Source organism: Thermobia domestica, chromosome 11 (assembly GCF_964235325.1).
Source record: "Thermobia domestica chromosome 11, izTheDome1.hap1.1, whole genome shotgun sequence".
Lineage (NCBI taxonomy): Eukaryota > Metazoa > Arthropoda > Insecta > Zygentoma > Lepismatidae > Thermobia > Thermobia domestica.
Window position 1 is genome coordinate 58,558,011 of NC_137464.1, and position 20,924 is coordinate 58,578,934.

Genomic DNA, 20,924 nt, shown 5'->3' on the forward strand with positions numbered 1-20,924 from the left:
TGATAAGTTTTTGATCTGGTTTTGATGTAGACTCAATTTCAGCTCGAAGTTTTTTTTTCATTTCTCGCACTACTTTGTTTTATGAACAACATTATCTTTGTTGTCATGTAAAATCATTCCACATCTTCCAAAGTAGCACATACTATAAGAGCAACTTGTCTCCTCGAAGCCCCTGTTCTATAAGCAGCTGAAGCAACGGCTTTTAGATCTAGACGTTTCTGTGGTTTTCCTGACTTTGAGGCTGATGCCACTGGGTCAAACTCCGAATCCCTTGCTCCAGAAATATCAGTTGCACTTGAAGAGTCTTTTACCGGAGATCCGGTCCTCCTCCTCTTCATACTAATATCTGAAATACTTGTTTCTGATGCAGACCTCTTCTTCCTTCTTTCAGACTTTTTTTGAATTATTTTCGTTATTTCAGGATCCACTTTTCCAATTATCATTTTTCTATTCGTTTGTTGGTCCATAAGGAATGGTTTCTCTGCTTCTGGCACTTTTTTCACTCTTTCACAGTTACACAACTTTTCTGGGTCGGTACACTTGCACGAATAAATATCAAAGAGTTTGTGTCCACTATATCTGAAACGTTGTAGTTTTTCTTGAGTCGAAGCACGTTTTGGAGATTTACGCAAATTCACTGAAGATTTGTTATAATCCAAAATCATGTCCACCACTCGTTTTTTAGAATCTGTAGGAATCGAAACCTTTGTCCAGATTTGTATCGTCTTATTCGCGGTAGCGTTCGTCAAATCTGTGAGGGAAGGAATTTTACCAAATACATCCTTTCTGTGGTTTCTTCCCCAGAGGAAATGTTTCATAACATCACGATGGAAGTCTATTGTCGGGAAGCTCTTCTGGCCAACCAAATAGCAAGTCCTTGTCCGTCTGACGCAACATTTTCTTCTTACTCATTAGAAAAACACTTTATAAGAATTACAAAATGGTAGTAAGTGCGCAGCGAACACTGAACAACGACAAAAAGTAACGCAATTCAATTATCGACACACGCGGAACACTAGCAGTCGACAGCCACAAAGCTCAAATCAGACTAAGCGTCTCTTATTGAAAACATACAAACCCCTATGCCCACCCCCTTGTACCCCTACGAAAGTACCAAAGTTTGCTTCCCACTACCAAACCCTTCTCGTACTCTCTCTCTCTGCCCAACAATCATAACCCAATCCCTTCCCCTCCTAAATCTGTTACTGTATTTTTTTTTTTTTTTACATTAAAGTCGCTTTACTTTTTCTTATTTTCTTTTCTTCACGCTTCACCGATATAAACAACATAGAACCCTTTCCCTGAAGCACAAATTTAATATATTTGCCAGGAACAAATGAGAAATTACCTTAACCTACAAATAATTACATAAAATAATCAATTATTAAGAATTGTGTGAAATTGTTGTGCGCGGTTGCATAACCAAAACTTCAAAATCGATGCGCGCCACCTAAACGACCTCCAAAAAATCTGGAAAAAAATCTGGCGTATTTTTGATCACAAATGGCTACTTTTCCGCACTACCCACCTTAACATTTCGAGAAAAAGTTTTTTTCGGTACACCCTAATATACAGTTGATAGATAAACAGTACAGATTTTGAATAAAATATTAATTTTCAATTTTCGCAAACTACACTTAACATTACAGGTTAAATAAATAACTTAAAACAACAGCAATATGCAATTATTTATTTTCTAAATATATGTACTATAGGCTTAGTATCAAATATATTGTTGAATCCACTTTATTTGTAATAAAATTCATAATTTTAAGGCACTGCTCCTTATTTTTCACACGAGATATTCCATGGATCATCCTGAAAGTAGACGTGTAAGGATATAATACCCAATTCCCGTACGAGCGTAGGAAAACATGGTGGGTATTCATAGAATGCGAACTGAAAAGAACAAACTCAAGTTGTAATTCGATAACTACAAGAAATTGTGATTCAATTATGTACAGTCAAAAGTCATGATGGCTGCTAATGATCTACATTAGCTATTATTACTATTATTGCTATTGTATCGAATTATTATTATAAGCATATTGTACTGAATACTTCGAATAGGAGACAAGTAGAATCCTAGATATAATTGACATAGTAAACTTCTATTATTTTTTAATAATATTTTGAACCAGGCTCTTTCAACTGTTTCGTCTGTTTGAACTGCTAAGCACTGTTCCACCGATGCTTCGAGCGAGGGCAATGAAACACGTGCAAGGTAGTTTGATCATGTGCGAAGGAGTTGCTAACTATCGAACGAGAAACACAGTAAATCACAATACATAGAATGTTCGCACAATACACAGAAAGACGTGTTTAATAATGATTTTATTTTATAATATTAAGTTTTACAATTATATTTGCTTCATTAAGTTACCTTCTAAATTTGTATTATTGAATCAAAATGTATTATATCAATTATAATGGAAAATTGACTTATACAATCATGTTTTTCTACAAGAGGTAATAATGAATAGCAGCTTTTAAAGGATTGAGATATACTTGAGTTTAATATTTTTAATTAAGTTTTCTTTTAAAAAGTATATAAATTTTTGCATTTTGTCTTATGAGCAAAAGGATATACGATAAGTCTGAATATTAGTTTGTCTAAAGAGAACTGAGCAAATGAACATAGAAAGTGAGAGAACATTTATCATTAATTGAAACTAACATTATGAAACCAAATATGAGCCGCTTTGGTCGATGGCCTTTTGCCATCCGGCAAAACCATAATTCCGTCGCTATAGAACTTGTGGCTTCTGTTCAAGAATGTGATACCGGTACGTTGTTTTCACAGGACTCTTTTGAAACTAAATTACATCATTCAGGAAGTTCTAAAAAGACTGAAGCAACAGAATAGCCTGACGGTGCTAGGTTCGAGCTATACGGTGGATGCATTAAGCCCTCACACCGAAGTTCACAGGTAAATAGCTATGTTGGTTCGGGGAAATTGTGTGCAATACGTCCGATAAAAGTCAAAGTCGTTGATAAAGAATATTTTCAAAACTCTTTCCTGATGCGCTTAGTATGGCTATTCTGTACTTTTCGATTTTGTCCGTCCCATTACACTTAGGAATAGGGCAAACAGTGATTGCTTTCCACTTTGTAGGGATTTCACCTTCTGTAAAGGACAAGTTGAAGATACGTGCTAGGGGAGTAGAAAGAAGATGCATACAGTCCTTAATTATATATGGTGGGATTCCACCAGGACCACAATATTTTTTGGGTTTGAGCCTTTTTACAGCTTCTCAAGTTCTGAGACAGAAATGTCATATAGGACAAATGAGTCAAGAAGTCCGTGTCCTTTAAGAAGAGCACAGTCATATGTGGCAGGGTGGGATTTATAAGGAGAAACAAAATGTAATGCATTGGCAGTTTCCTTACTGCTGGTTAATATTTCATTCTTATATGTGGGAGTTTTGTTTATGTCTTTCCAATCTTTATGACTAATAAAAAAAAATTATTTCTATCAAGATTGATATAATTTTCACTATTTTAACTTAATTATTGTCGACCACATCAACAAGATTTTTTTATTCTCTACGTAAATTTTCAAACTATTTCTTATAATAATGAGCATTTTCTATACAGCATTTCCAGTTCTTGTAGTGGCGTGATTTACTACTAAGTGATCGAATTAACTTTTTCGTGAACGATAGTGAAAGTTTGAGCTGGCGTAGATCCTTTTGTAAGGTACAGTGTTTTTTTCAAATACCTCCTCCGAACTTTTGTGAAGAAAAATGTCAAGTGCACTATTTACATGGCACTGATTAAGAAGTTTATCCCAGCTGATGTTCGATATTTCCTCATGCATCATTACAAAGTCAACATTATGAATGTTTCTAACATAAATGGGTTTGCTTCTTCCGTTGCGTTTGTTATATAATATTTCAACGAGAAGTGCTCAAATAATCTGTGAACGGATTTTTACTACTCTCTGCGTTTTGTGGACAGAAAGAAACTTCTAACTGAAAATTACCTATAAGGTCAAGATTTAGTGTAGCGAGAATATTCAGTTTAAAATTAATAGTAAGTCATAAATTAGTAAAAAGCTACAAATAATACAACGGAACCACTATCAGAAAAATAACAATCACATATTACCTAATTCAATACAAACCTATAATAATGTATAAAACACTTCTGATGAAGTTGATACAGATAAAAAAAATGTTCGTTGAGAAACTTAACTTAAACATTTGCAACGTAGAAAGAAAAATGTGTTTTTAAATTATTAAATAACCTCTTTGTTAAATGTTACATTTGACCTTTATTTTGTTTGAACTGGCGTTCGAGGGGCAATTGACTACCTTAATAATCAGAAATGCACTTCTACAATAGATATTTATCATTGGAACTCTTGTTGCAAAGATAGTCAGTTATCTTTGAAACGTGAATTCGAGTAATACTAATAACAAATAATAGATCAATAGAAGTTTTTTTTTTTTTTTTTTTGTAAATTAAATAGATGGCTGTTAAGTTTCAATGACCTACAAAATTTTCCTGAACGGAATTAGGCGTTCTTTATGGGTTTCGCAGCGATTAGGTTCCTGATTTCATATAGGTTCCTGATTTCATATAGGTTCCTGATTTCATATAGGTTCCCGATTATGACTGAAGTCAGATATGCTGTATTGGGTCTGGTTTTGCAGAAACACGGGATGACATTTTGAAGGAAATCCATATTTTTTAAATTTGTCATTTAGAAAAAAATATTTTTATGTACAAACACACTAGATGATAAAATTATGTGCACATTTGGATATCAGAAGAATAAACCAATATTTATACCTTAGTATTGTATGCAGTTTTGCACGAATAAAGAGTGAAAAATAATAATAATAATAAACAGTGAAATTCCACGTGTATGAAACAGCCTGTATGCGCATGAAGATGCAGATGAAATAAATGCACATAGATACATTACCGAAACAAAAGTGATAGTCAAGGACAAAAAAGTGATAAAGACATAGATATATATTACTACATCTTACGAAGCGTAAAATAAAAGAAACATCTGTGAAGGTTTCATCTCGTCTGATGTGGGGAGTGTCTCATCTATGCCAAGTTCCAACAATCATTTGTGAGCAATAACGCAACAGATTTTCCTTTGTATACCTACTCTAAGAACTGAATTGATTAGTGATACCTCCCACCATGCTCATCAGGCACAGCTGCTAGGTTTCCGGAAAAGAAAGACAGGTTATATAGAAAATGCACTTCGAGCGACATGTTGCACTGCATAATGAGAAGGCTTTGTCAACAACACCTCAATTATCTGCACATGCTTCACACTTTGTTACTTAGCAGAAAATTATCCGAGATACTCTTAAGAGAAATCCAGGTTCTTTTCTCCATTTTTGTCAGTTTTTCATGGAATACATAATTTTTCATCAATTAACATGTCTGGGGCCAATGAACACACCTTCTTTTAGTTTAGCATCTCAGATACTTGTAAACATTTCCTGGGGACACATAAATCCTTGTCCTTCCTTTTCCAACTCTTTTACACCTTCATAAAGGCCAATTTAATGTGGAAGAGAGGCGGAAAAATTTCCTTGGGATCGATAATAGATTCCTCTTTTACATTTTTAGTTTCGAGAATAAGGGGGTGAGCAAGTAGTCAATTCCAGTTGTATGTGGTACTTCCTTTATTCTACAGCCTCATTCACAAATGAAATAATATCACTTTATGTAGTCTAACACCGAACAAATCACTCTCAAGTTTCACATTTTGATAGGTTTCTTTCAAGTTTACTGGATATCCAAATTATTATTGTGGAGAAGAACAATTTCATGTTTGCTTTTGACGAGTCCAAGAATAACCCACTCACCGCCTTTATCTTGTATTTTTAATGTTTGTATCAGTCCTACAACATATGTGCAAAATTTGTAATCGTCATTATTGTTGTTGTAAAATTTATGAAAGTCATGTTGTCTATTTACAGTAAAATTTAACTTTTTTTAAAAAAATAAGATTCCAAACTGGGAGCCTTGAAGATAGGAGTTTATCTTGTTTGGGTGAATTCAAGTCTAACAAGATCTTCTGCTACTCTTGAGTAATCAAATTTTGGTTTCTGGCACGTTCCTTGTATGTAGGATTCTCACGCTCACTACTCATGCCACATTCACTGCCATCAATATTACTGTTGTCTACTGTAAGTAATTCTCGTGGCACTGGTATAGGGAAACCTTACCCATGTGGAATGGACCTTCTAGCCGGTTGTAGATCTGGGTATCGAACTCTGTCTCTTTCTTTTCTTTTTGACCGTTCAACATTATTAATTTACATTTGAGACAAAAGTAGCAGTGATCACGTGATTCAAATCATAATATTGGTGGAGCGAATAGCACATATTTGCGAGAACCATGTAACTATCTCTTTAGATTCTCTGTAAAGGATTTACAGCTATCTTACTATGCCCAAGGTTCTTCAATGCCCCAGTCGATTTTCGATGAAAAATGCAATTCATACGCTTTTCTAATAACAGATACTATCTTCGTGAGCCTCAGATTTGCACTTATCTGTCCAGACGACCGTTCTTACAATTCCTAGAGATTGTCAGATATGTAGCCAGTGCCGTATTTAGGATTTTGTTTCTGGAGGGGCTAGACACGTGAATAAACACTTATATTTTTCCTTTTGAGTGCCGACAAATTTTAATGAAGTTTTGCATGTTAGAAATTTATTTCGGGGGTGGCCTTGAGCCCGATAGCCACCTTCCTAATACGCCACTGTATGTAGCGCTATATTTTAACATGAAACAACATTTGCAATGTTATTCATTTCACCGCGAAACATCCCCACAATAATGTATCGCAAGAATAAAGCCTTCAATATTGTCTACTACTATAACACATGACTTCAACAGCGGAATAAAACTCATCATACGAACAAGCAAGAAAGTAAACTTGTAACATTGATGCTCAATTGTTTCAATTCTTTCAGCGGCGCCCGGTGTTGCTAAGTACAGGTAAGTAAATTAAATTTCTTATCTACCTTATCCTTCTTCACATAAGTTTTTGAACCTTTCATTTTTGACGGGGAAAGCAGGGGGGACAATTTATTTTATATTAATGAACAATTGTGTTTAATATGCATACTTAACTATACGAATAATTATTACTAACATTATTGTAATCAGGAAATTAAAAAAAAATTTCCAGTCTAGTTCAAGAAAATTGAAAATTTCAATTAGACCAACATTTTAAAGTTTTTTTTTTCAAAAACTGATCTGATACGGAAAACCATGATGTATGGAACGAAGCAGTCGATGTCAAATGTAGAAGCAGGGGAGAAGAAATTAGAAATGGTACTAGTTTTTCATACCTCGGTAGTATTATTAATGATGATATGAAGTATGAAATAAAAACAAGGATAGCAATGGTGAAGGAAGTCGTTAAGAGGAAGAAAAGCCCATTTTGTGGGACCTTGAATAAAGAGTTGAGTAAAAGACTCATAAAATGCTTCGTGTAGAGCATTCACGAGTACGCAGGAACAGGGGGTACCATATGGATTGGGAACATGCGTATTACGCAAAAGTGATAGAAAACGAGTGGAAGTTTCTAAATGTGTGTGTGGATAAGAATGAAGAGAATTAGCTAGATCTTACAAAAAACGAATGAGAGGGTGTTAGAAATGGTGGAGAAAAAAAAAGAACAGTTTTAGATATAATTGAGAAAAGAAAGAGAAGCTGGTTGGGATATTGGCTAAGAAGAAACTTGTATCATAAGAGAATGCTAAAGGGTATGGTGACAGGAAAGAGAGGTTGGGGGTCAAGGAGGCTAGAATTGATGAACGATATAAAAGGAGACAAATCGTATGTGAAGACGAAAATGTTAGTTGAAGAAAGTGGAGTATGGAAGCTTCTCAGTCGCGACAAGTGACTTACCAATAATGGGAGAATGTCTATGATGATGATGATAAGAAAGAAGGTATCATTTTAAGATTCAGCAGGAGAAAAAAAAACTTTCAGAATCACTTATTACTTTTCAGAAAAGAAATGCAGTATTGGACAGTGTTATGTAAAATGTGTAAAAATAAAGGGTATTCCAAGAAAAGCGACTGACAAAATATGCTTAATAGAATTTGTTTCTTAAAAAAAAAGACAAATATTTTTACATCATTACAGCGTGCAAATGTCCCCACTTAAGAAACCCAACTTCTCTTACGAAACATTGAGTTGAGTTGATTTTAGTTTAGCGTCCCTTTCAGCAGCGAGGCTATATGAGACGTGGACCTACTAATTAACGTGGAATCCGAACCACATGAGCTCCCACCGGGAATCGAACCCGGGTCTCCCACGCCAAAGGCGCGTACGCTAACCGCTTAGCCACGGAGGAGCTCTCTTACGAAACATGTCTTATGATTGGTTTGGCAATACTGTTCTTACAATAATATAATTGTGTGGATTTAATTTGTTGGAGTGATAGATTGGTACATTTTTTCAAGATGAGAATGGAAAGTTCGTGAAAATTAGGAGTGACTGCAGAACGATACCGTAATATGTTTACTTTTTTGTAGCTCCATTTGAACGGAATTGATATGGAACGCAAGTGGTTTCAACAAGATGATAAATTCAAGGACAAACTTCTTCTTTTTTGAAGTGATAAGTAGAACTGGCCAGCTAGGTCATGTGACTAGTCCTTGCTACTACTTCCTGTTTGGCTTCTGAAATACAACGTGTCAAAGCACTATGCAAAACAAACACCGAGCAGTGAAAGAATTAAAAGAAATTATACGTGTTATCAGATACATGAATGAATATGTATATACAAGAGTAATTAAAAATTCTTAATATATACAAGAGTACATATTCTAATTAAAAATTTCATATAGAAAATGAAGTCTTACAGACTAAGTCGCAGGTCCTAGACTAAGACTAAGTCCCTGATGCCACCTTTCATTCTTAAATGTGATCCATTAAAATGATGTAAAAATATTTACCATTTTGTAAATCTACAGTAATTTATGAAGAAAATTAAATTAGTCGCATTTAATGGGGCATACTTGTTTTGTTTAAAAATAAGAGTTCACAATAAAAAGTACTGTGCACTGTGCACAGTAACTGAATACACAGTAAAAACTCGGCGGACAACCGAATCACTTGGCTTCCAAATTCTATTGGGTGTTGTTACCAGTTTCTTAATGTTAGTATAGCCCGACAAGAATTGTTTGATGCTTGCTGAGTTGGCTAAGAAACACCGTACGAAACAGTGACATTGAGAAATACAGAAGGCAATAAATAGAGTTCATTTTCAATCAATTGGTGTGACTAGATATCAATATACAATGTTTTGTTAGTTTCCGCAGTTTCATTATATATCTTCATGCTATTTCCGCGTCTGAGACATCACGCCATTGCTGTAGATCTATAATATAGATTGTTCTTCTATACTTACAGGTATAGCGTCCGCTGTGATATCTTCAAACCAGTTTCTTTCTTTAGGTGTAACGGTCCCAAATACTTGGTAACCAAATCCAGTTAACGTGTTGTTCTGCACCAAAAGGAATATAGGCATAACTTCTTGACATTCTAAATTCTTTGTCATATTGTAATAATAATGATACCCTGAAAATATAAAACTAAAAATAATTTAACACTCCAAGTATATCTCAGCTTAATACAATTTACAATGCTTTTAAAGAATAAACTCCTAGCTAAAACAATACTCTGTTGGGCCTTGCTCTTCCTGTCTTTAACTCAGCGTTGCAAGTTGATTTGTTCTGGATTTTATTCCACAACGTTTCTTGTATTAGTGTGACATAAGGCATACATTCATAATGTAAAAAATGTTAATAATACTAATAAGTGAAAAAATAAACAATTATTGGAATAAATAGAAATCATTTAGCTTGCCAGAAGCAACTGGAATTAACCTAATCTACCGCGAGTACTGTATGTTTTCTTTCAGAACACTAAAATTTTAGCACAATCTGACTACTTAAGTGAAATCTGATAATACAATAAATTAACATATCTAATATCCATCCAAGATTAGTATTTAATTTTTATCTAATTTCTTCCACTTCTGAGTGGACCACTTTATTCCTGTTAAAGAAAAGTAATACTTTAAATAAATACCAATTATTTTATGGCAAATGAAATATTCTTTGCTATGGGATCAAGAACAAAATTTGTATTATAAGAGCAAACTAAAATTATCTGAAGCAAAACAATTAATTTACATTTGGTAGTAGGTGGAAATCATATTGATAAAATAGCCACACATATTACAACTGGTAGTGCAACATTAATTCTCGGTAACCATAGCACCCAGCTGGAAATAAGCATTTCTAAATATGCACATTTTTCATATTTCTTTCAAGGTAATAACAAATACAGTACAGTCCATTATACCATTCTACCTTACAATTATTTTTATGAATAACAAATCAAATAAATATATATCAGCTGAATTAAACTTTTCTGGACAAAATTATGCAATACAAAGGAGTAGATGTACCCTGCATTTGCTAGCTGATTATCTGAATATTCTAACAGCTAATTATTCTTTATTCAATTGATGCTATATTTGTAACAACTATAGATAATTTAATATTTTAAAATGTATTTTAAAATATATATCACAGTGCATAATATATCTTGTCATGTAACCGGTGAATTTGGAACTCCAATACCCGTTTCTTTCGATATTATTAAAAAGGTATGCTTATACTGGTCATGGAATTCCTTTATGAATAATTAATACAAACGTTTTGATATATGAATAGGATGTCAGCCGTAGTTTCAAAGGTTGTGAATTTATTTACTCGGACTTGTTATTTCACTGCAGAGAAGACCAGCAAAACTGAGCTCAAGTTAGTATAAATGAATTCTGTGATTCGATCGAAGCTATTATACGAAATTTCCTGAAACATTGCTGGAAGAATCTACTTGCCAACATATATGTAGCAGAATATTGAACTCTTGTAAATACATTTGCTTATACGGCTATCCGAAAGCTATTTACGTGTCAATGGAAACTATACTGACGTTTCAGTTCACAATATGCATATAGTACAACCACTTGTTTAAGGTGTTAAAACTGATACTTTACTTAATTAGCATTTATTTATTTATTTACAGTTCAAACGTTTGTCATAAATTCCTTCAATTAAATGTACAGTAATGTTTACCTTTTAGTGGCTCAGAATGAAATATTCGTAATTTTCAGGAACAAAAACTTACGTTTCTTACAAATCTTACTTTCGTCCTCACGTTCAATATAACTCTCTACCTCAAAAACATCGTCAGAGGAGTTACAATCGTATCAATACAGACACACCCTTATTTTACATTATTTATTTATTTTTATGAAAGCAAAATGTGACAAGCTTAAGAAAATAGTTGGGACTTTGCTTTTACTCGTTGGATTTTTAAAATCTTTTAAAGTCAAAATATATGGTGTTTTTGAAAGCTATCAAATTTAGATAAAACTAGTAATCACTGAATTATTTAAAATATACAAATCACATATGAAATAACATAAAATGAACACATTGAAACAACTAGTAAATTAACTACGAGTATAATAATGACGCCACTTTTATGTTAGCGGAAAAGCATAAATAATTGATTTAGAACTTCCGAATAGAAAAGTCTTCTGCTTATATTATCGATAAAAATGTTAACCTGCTTTATTCCACTATGTTACAGTCTGGGAATATATATCTACCGTCCCGATCAATGGTCCGGAAAATTACAAAGGAATGAAATTCGGTGGTTGATGACGGGACCCCTACAGAAAATTCATATATCAATATATTATTATTATTATTATTATTATTATTATTATTATTATTATTATTATTATTATTATTATTATTATTATTATACGTCCCATTCAGCAGCGAGGCTATATAGGATGGGACCTACTGATTAACGTGGAATCCGAACCACATAAGCTCCTGCCGGGAATCGAACCCGGAAATTCCCACGCCAAAGGCGCGTATATTAACCACTTAGCCACGAAGGAGTTCTGGGATCAAGTCGAATATAAATGAGACTTCTAGAATACACATTTCACAGAATTACACAAGTAATGAAATAAGTTGAAAGATAATCTAGACTAATTTAGACATATATCATTTTCAAACAAATGAGTTACTATGAAATAAATATTTACTAACATTACTTCCTTTCCAGGGCTGTAATTTAATGGAGGCAGGAGGCAACTGCATTCTTATTTAAGCTCTCCACCATCCGAGGGGGGATTATTCACAGACTAAACTTTCTTAGTCTGTATAATAGAATACGAATTTCATAGGATGTAGCGCATACTTTTTGAAGATTCGCAACCATTCTTACTACTTGAATTTAAAATCAATGAAGGGCGAGATGGTGAATCTATTTCCCCTTACTGCTTAGCTAAAAGGAACATGTTCTATGATAAATTTCGTAAATAATTTTGTGTGTATGTATGTGTGTGTGTGTATTTATAGAAATTTTCACATACTTCAATCTGCTTGGTGCCTAAGACAGCCAAATATTACGATTAAATGCACTACTACCACAACAAAGATTTAAAAAAAAATGTTCTGACAGCAGTGGCGTGGGTTGACACTTTCACAATTGTTACCGGTTGTTGATATTATAAGTATCTCTAGTTTTTCAATATCAGAATATCTAGTACTTTTTTCTTTTAGCGTATCAATTGTTTAAGACTATAGGCATTGGCAACGATTTTTTAGTGGGGGGGGGAAGTCAAATCTCACTTCATTTACCTTGATCTTTTTGAAAAGTGTGGCTCTTCAGGTTCTTTCATTTTTTACTAAATATAATCGAAACCGTCTCTCAATGATCTTAGATATTCTTCAAAGTCATCTATTTTTTTTCTGCAAAAACTTACATAATGAATTTCCTTCTGTAAGATATTGAACAAGATTTCTTATCTTGATCCTATAACATAAAACAGTTCAAGTAAAAAAATGAAGTCAAAACTTTGAAGGATTTGGTAGAATTTTGCTGCACGAACTCTGGTTTGAGAATCTCATTCGTCGATGTTTTTGTCATGGATTTAAAGAGTCCTAACAGTTCATCTTTAAAGCTATACAGCACATCATTTATCCTACTTCTATAGTTCCACCTTGTGTTGAGGTTGTTGGGATATTTTTGTTGACTACACAGGCTGGTAGCCAGCCCCAAAATGTAGGGGGGCCGGCTGAAGTTAGGAGGGCCCGATCCAACCTTTTCATAGTTCGTCACCATATTATACTTCATTTGCAAGCCTACCGTGAAAAGTTTAGGGGGAAGAGAAAAAAATAGGGGGTCCCGTCCCCCTAAACCCCCCTGGATACGAGCCTGTGAGTACATAGTCAAAAGCATTTGTTCTTTTTGAAGACTTCGAGAATAAAGAAGCAAGTCACGACATAATTTTAGAAAAAAACTTACACCCTTTTGTACAGTCAACGGACTTTTCTAACACTAAATTAAGCCTATGGGCATGACAATGAAAAAAAAAATAGACTTCTGTATATCTTTGTTTAACAAGAAGCTGCTGCTTCCTACCTCACTAACCATAACCGAAGCTCCATCATATGTTTGAGAAACAAGTTTTCCGTATTGAAAATTAGTCAGACTGTCAAACATAATTTGGGACAGTTAAGCTACGGTATGATGAAGACGATTGCATAGATCTTTCTCAACACATCAAACTGCATCAAAGTGGAAATTCAACTAGTAGGCTAGAGGCTAGAGCTGGAAATTTGCTGAATCGAAAGTATTCTATATTAAATTAAAAACAAAATATTTTCAACTTAATTAGCATAAATCCTAAATAATAATAAATATAGGAATTAGAAGGAGCACCGGGAAATATCTTTACTTCTCTCTAATTATCATTACTATGAAATTGTATACTGTCAAGACAATGAAATAACTTTACGAATACGGAAATTACAGCCAAGTTTCCATACTTGGATTAGGAAGCAAACGAAACAGTATAGTTGAATCACACTGCCAGCTCGATCCTATAGCGATATTCTAGATTCTCCTTGTTTTGACAGGGAACGTTTCTATTTTTTCCTGTTCCACTCAGCCAAACGGTAACGTAAGGGCCATTCCGAACGTCCAAATACGAGGGCGCAGGAGGCTTTTGGCTGGCACGCTGAAAGGTGCTTCTGGAGTAAATGACCGCTATCGGGGTTCGCGTTACCTCTGAAATCTACGGTATCAACAATAGTATGTTCCTATTTGGCGCTGGATATGTAAATGCGGCACAGGCCGTCCGAACTTAAAAAAAAAGAAAGAAAAGGAAAATATGTAAACATCTTCCCATGTTGATGATAAAATATAGAGACACATGAAAACAACGAAAAACTGTCGTATTTTTACCGTTACCGCCGGTAACAGCGGTAATATGCACTACACGCCCCTGTCTGACAGCTTTCATAAAAAAAATAGACTTGGGTCGAATATGGCGTACTTTTTCTGAGGATTTTCAATAGTCTCAGTTGGTTGGAGTTGAAATTGGCCAATAATGACGGAATGCATTCTCCCCAATTTTCTATAGTAGATGTACCCCACTTGGCACGGCTGAGTCAGCGAAATTTGATCCTGTTTTCCTGGAATTGGGAGGCAAGTTTCGACAAGCCTTTAGTTGCTATGTTCATAGCCTTTTACGGGTAGTACAGAAGCGCGTGGGAAAATTTTGGTTTATTTGAATCCCCGTTACCCCCTACTCCTCTTTAGTTGCTATGTTCATAGCCCCTGGAATTGGGAGGCAAGTTTCGACAAGCCTTTAGTTGCTATGTTCATAACCTTTTACGGCTAGCACAGAAGTTATCATGATCGAAGCTTCCCAATTGATTGATTGATTGATTTTTGTCTTCAAAGAGCATAAGCGATTTAGCCCCTTGGTCCTATTCCCACGAGATGTCTGGAGAATATGAACTGAAAGCATGATATTCAAATGATCGAAGCTTCTCAGGAGATTGTATGAAATTGGTCTTAGTTGCTAAGGTAAAGATTATATGTCATGATTTTTTTAAAAGCGTGAGATGAGACACACTATATGAGTCTCATAACGAAACACATACTCATGCAAAATCATGTTGATTAGCCCCTTGGCCCTATTCCCACAAAGTGTCTGTAGAAGACGTGATAGTCAAATGATCAAAGCCTCTCACGAAATTGGCTTAGTTGCTAAGGTAAATATTGTATTTCACAATTTTTTTAAAGACGTGAGACATGAAACCAGATATAAGTCTCATAACGAAACACATACCTATACACTCCTTTCCCCCACACCTCCTGCGAATGGATTCCATTGATTGAGCAAATTCTAATAATGGAAACTTCTCATAGCATATCATATTGTTTAAAACGTAGGGTGTGAAGTGTGTTATATGAATATTCACAGGATGATATCTGCTATGCTAAGTAAATCGATATCACTTCCTGTTTTTAAAACGTAGGGTGTGAAGTGTGTTATATGAATATTCACAGGATGATATCTGCTATGCTAAGTAAATCGATATCACTTCCTGTTTAGTTGTTATGTTCATAGCCTTTGAGAACATCATGTTGCTAGAAACAAGATGAAACATGCCTTTTAGGGTTACCATCAGCTATAGGTTCATGAAAAAACACGCCTTTTCTAGTCGCCTTGTATTGGTTAGCTAATTTGAATTCCCAAGCCCCGCCCCCCTCCCGCAAAGACTCTTGAACGTCTACCGGATCTTCATCAGAGTCCTTTTAGTTACCACGATTGAAACCTACCAATTGATTGTGTTTTCAGCTTAAACTGTAGTGAGTGTTTTGTGCTTTAAGTTCTTAGGATTAAATCCTATCAATTGATTGTGTTTTCAACCTAAAACTGAAGTGTATGTGTGTTTTGTGATACCGCTCGTTCTTATTAAAATAGGTAAGTAAAATATATATGTTCTTTCTTCATTTAGTTATAAAGGCAGTTGAAAGAACAAGTGTATTTATTCAAAGTTCCGTTCATGTTCTAACATTTAAAAAAAACACACACAGACACATATGTGAATGTCTGTTTTGTTAGTCTCTTTCTTCCTCTGTTTTGTTAGTACATTGAACTTCATCTTAAAATGGATTAGTTTCAAGAACAACAGATAAGATGCCATTGTCAAATGTTTTGATGATACGTACTACAACGAGATAACAAGACTGCCCTAGTTAAAAACACATAAGCGAACTTCTATGATGATTCTAAGAAAAATGATAAGATGGAATTCTTGAATGTTTTCTGGTTCGCATTGCAATTGTCGCAAGAAGTGTCTGTAGACTTGGTATTTTAATTTTGATAATATGATGTATACGTCTGTCTTTCTGTTTGTAAATGAAATCTTTTAAACAATGAAGAGATTTACGTCCAACAATAAAGCCAACAAGGTCTGTCTGTCTTTCTATGTCGGTTATGCTAATGGAGGCGATGGTGATGAGTTGAGTTGATTTTAGTTCAGCGTCCCTTTCAACAGCAAGGCTATATGAGACGTGGACCTACTGATTATCGTGGAATCTGAACCACTAAGTTTTACGTCTTACAGTTATGTCGGCTATGCTAATGCAGTCGGTGATGATGAGTTGAGTTGATTTTAGTTTAGCGTCCCTTTCAGCAGCGAGGCTATATGAGACGTGGACCTACTGATTAACGTGGAATCCGAATCACATGAGCTCCAGCCGGGACGATGGTAATGAGAAATGAATGAATGAAATGTTGCATTAAATTCACGTACACGGTGTTTGTCCATCGAGTTTTACGTCCTACGGTTACGTCTACTAGGCTAATGAAGGTGAGGTGATAATGAAAAAATGAATGAAATGATGTAATGAAGAAAGTGGAAGGAAACTGATGAACTCCGAAGGGAAATCCACGCATATGATGTTTGTCCACCACAAAGTTCATAGGGCACGAACTGGGATCGAATCAAGGACCCAAGCACTTGAGGTGAACGCTCTACCACTGAGCCACCGTGTCCTCTGGAACGTAAAATGAAATGATAAGGACGGTTTTCCGGGGACAGTCAATAGCATCTTTTCGTTAAGTTGTAAAGGAAGCAGGGAATTTGTGGTCGCTAAAATTAATGACAAGTATATAGAAAAAAAAAGACGTGATTTGAACACGGGACCTCATGCACCAGAGGTGAACACTCTACCACTGAGGCACTGAAGTTAATTTCATAATTTTCTAATGTTAATAAGAGTGAAATCTAACGTTAAATACACATACACAAGTCAACGAACTGAGAGAGAGTTTCTGTATTTGCAATGTCTACTTGCAAAGAGCAGAAAAATAAGATAACAGAACATGTTTTGTATTTCAATGTTGTTCTCCAGCTGTCGCGTCAACATTATCTTAGGTCATGGTTTCAGACAACACGAAGCGAAGATATGTATGTGTGTGTGTGTGTTTTAGGTAATATTAAAACAGTGTTTGAGATCTAAAACTTGACAAAACTAGTGTTGCTTATACATCTCGGATGTCGATACTCATGTACACATGATGTTGATTGATTTTTGAGTTTAACGTTCCGTTCAGCAGCGAGGCTATATGCATCACAAAGTTCACACGACGAAAGTTAGGATTGAACCAGAGACCCCAATCACAGAAGGTGAACGCTTTACCACTGATCCACAGAACCCCACGATTTCATCATGGGGCACAAATCTTCAAGTTAAAACAATTGACTATTCTCAAATAAGAGAACATTTCTCCATTTCTTTAAGTGGATCTAGGAAGTTGAACTTTATACAGTTTTCTTCATATTATAGTCTAAGCTGTATGTGATATTACTTTAAAAGGACGAAAGTAGTTAAAATATTCCCTATTATTATCATCAATTTCTTCTAAAATGCTCAGATTCCCGTCATAGAATTCGTATACTAGCTATGTACACAGGCGTGCATTAAGAAATTTTTTGTTGGGAGAGGTCCAAGCTTTGGGCGACGGGGCTCAAACACTACAAGCCTCTGTGTAGTATTGAACACGTATTATTTTGCACTCGAAAAGACAATAAGTACTTGTAAAATACTTTCATCTATATTGTCATAGCGTCCCTTTCAGCAGCGAGGCTATATGAGACGTGGACACTAAATCACCAAGGTCCCCTATCGCATCACAAGTGAACACTTTACCATTGATTCACCGAGTCCCCTTAGATCAAAGTACAGTACTCATGTAATAATATTATGTAACATAAAGTTCAGTTGTCGAGGGGCTCCCTGGGGGTAATATTCATACACGTAAAATATTTTAAAATAAACAATATTAGTACCGATTCCATAGTTTTTGAAGGTGCTGTATTCAATAAAGACACTTTGAAAATAGTAATATGCCATCTAAGGGGTAAAAAAAAGTGGTGAGCTCCCGGGGTCTCCCTAGGGGGTAATATTCATACACGTAAAATATTTTAAAATAAACAATATTAGTACCGATTCCATAGTTTTCGAAGGTGTTGTATTCAATAAAGACACTTTGAAAATAGTAACATGACATCTAAGGGGTAAAAAAGTGATGAGCTCACGGGGGGTAATATTCATACATGTAAAATATTTTAAAAATAAACAATATTAGTACCGATTCCATAGTTTTCGAAGGTGTTGTATTCAATAAAGACACTTTGAAAATAGTAACATGACATCTAAGGGGTAAAAAAGTGATGAGCTCACGGGGGGGTGATATTCATACACTTAAAATATTTTAAAATAAACAGTCTTAGTTTCGATTCCATAGTTTTCGAAGATGTTGTATTGTTCTCCAGCTGTCGCGGCAACATTATCTTAGGTCATGGTTTCAGACAACACGAAGCGAAGATATGTATGTGTGTGTGTGTGTTTTAGGTAATATTAAAACAGTGTTTGAGATCTAAAACTTGACAAAACTAGTGTTGCTTATACATCTCGGATGTCGATACTCATGTACACATGATGTTGATTGTTTTTTGAGTTTAACGTTCCGTTCAGCAGCGAGGCTATATGCATCACAAAGTTCACACGACGAGAGTTAGGATTGAACCAGAGACCCCAATCACAGAAGGTGAACGCTTTACCACTGATCCACAGAACTCCACGATTTCATCATGGGGCACAAATCTTCAAGTTAAAACAATTGACTATTCTCAAATAAGAGAACATTTCTCCATTTCTTTAAGTGGATCTAGGAAGTTGAACTTTATACAGTTTTCTTCATATTATAGTCTAAGCTGTATGTGATATTACTTTAAAAGGACGAAAGTAGTTAAAATATTCCCTATTATTATCATCAATTTCTTCTAAAATGCTCAGATTCCCGTCATAGAATTCGTATACTAGCTATGTACACAGGCGTGCATTAAGAAATTTTTTGTTGGGAGAGGTCCAAGCTTTGGGCGACGGGGCTCAAACACTACAAGCCTCTGTGTAGTATTGAACACGTATTATTTTGCACTCGAAAAGACAATAAGTACTTGTAAAATACTTTCATCTATATTGTCATAGCGTCCCTTTCAGCAGCGAGGCTATATGAGACGTGGACACTAAATCACCAAGGTCCCCTATCGCATCACAAGTGAACACTTTACCATTGATTCACCGAGTCCCCTTAGATCAAAGTACAGTACTCATGTAATAATATTATGTAACATAAAGTTCAGTTGTCGAGGGGCTCCCTGGGGGTAATATTCATACACGTAAAATATTTTAAAATAAACAATATTAGTACCGATTCCATAGTTTTTGAAGGTGCTGTATTCAATAAAGACACTTTGAAAATAGTAATATGCCATCTAAGGGGTAAAAAAAAGTGGTGAGCTCCCGGGGTCTCCCTAGGGGGTAATATTCATACACGTAAAATATTTTAAAATAAACAATATTAGTACCGATTCCATAGTTTTCGAAGGTGTTGTATTCAATAAAGACACTTTGAAAATAGTAACATGACATCTAAGGGGTAAAAAAGTGATGAGCTCACGGGGGGTAATATTCATACATGTAAAATATTTTAAAAATAAACAATATTAGTACCGATTCCATAGTTTTCGAAGGTGTTGTATTCAATAAAGACACTTTGAAAATAGTAACATGACATCTAAGGGGTAAAAAAGTGATGAGCTCACGGGGGGTGATATTCATACACGTAAAATATTTTAAAATAAACAGTATTAGTTTCGATTCCATAGTTTTCGAAGATGTTGTATTCAATAAAGACACTTTGAAAATAGTAACATGACATCTAAGGGGTAAAAAAGTGATGAGCTCACGGGGGGTGATATTCATACACGTAAAATATTTTAAAATAAACAGTATTAGTTTCGATTCCATAGTTTTCGAAGATGTTGTATTCAATAAAGACACTTTGAAATCAGTAACGTGACATCTAAGGGGTAAAAAGTGTTGAGCTCCCGGGGGTGATATTCATACACGTAAAATAAACAACATTAGTATCGATTCTATAGTTTTCGAAGGTGTTGTATTCAATAAAGTCACTTTGAAATCAGTAACATGACATCTAAGGGGTAAAAAGTTGTGGGCTCACGGGGGTGGTATTCTTACACGTAAAAAATAATATAAAATAAACAATATTAGTATGGATTCCATAGTTTTCCTAGTGTTGATTCCATATCGTGACAGGATTCCAATCTGTGACTTCCCGTGCACTAAAGATGAACGCTGTATCACGTAAGAAAAAGAGATGAAATCTTTTAGTTTAAAATGTCTTTCATCCCTCATTCACACGTTAAGGGGAGCATATGAATAAGACACATGTAGGAACGGTTTTCCGGGGAAAGTCAATAGCATCTTTTCGTTAAGTTGTAAAGAAGATAGCATTGAATTTGTGGTCGCTAAAATTAATGACAGTATAAAAGAAAGACGTGTAGAGAGGAGGAGGAGGAGGAAATACGGATTTCGCGTTCACTAAAATTAACGATAAAATTCTAAAACAGAATAAGTATAAAAGGCCGTGTAATCTACATA

At 34.9% G+C, this 20,924-nt stretch overlaps 1 protein-coding gene and 1 long non-coding RNA gene across 3 annotated transcripts in view; one reads left to right on the forward strand and one right to left on the reverse strand.

Annotated features, from left to right (window-relative positions):
* Positions 1-1,676: 1,676 nt before the first annotated feature.
* Positions 1,677-20,924, reverse strand: part of LOC145664095 (uncharacterized) — a 59,052-nt gene continuing 39,804 nt past the window's right edge. For both annotated transcript variants that reach the window (XM_081730444.1, XM_081730445.1), the window contains 2 exons: positions 9,409-9,578; positions 1,677-1,899 (listed from right to left, as the gene is read on the reverse strand). In XM_081730444.1, the coding sequence (XP_081586570.1) occupies positions 1,786-1,899; positions 9,409-9,578 (284 nt within the window). In that variant the 3' untranslated portion in view covers positions 1,677-1,785. The remainder of the gene's footprint in view (positions 1,900-9,408; positions 9,579-20,924) is intronic.
* The window catches only part of LOC145664097 (uncharacterized), a 285,281-nt gene continuing 280,075 nt past the window's right edge, over positions 15,719-20,924 (forward strand). The window contains exon 1 of the long non-coding RNA XR_014127326.1: positions 15,719-15,873. This is a non-coding gene — a long non-coding RNA (uncharacterized LOC145664097). The remainder of the gene's footprint in view (positions 15,874-20,924) is intronic.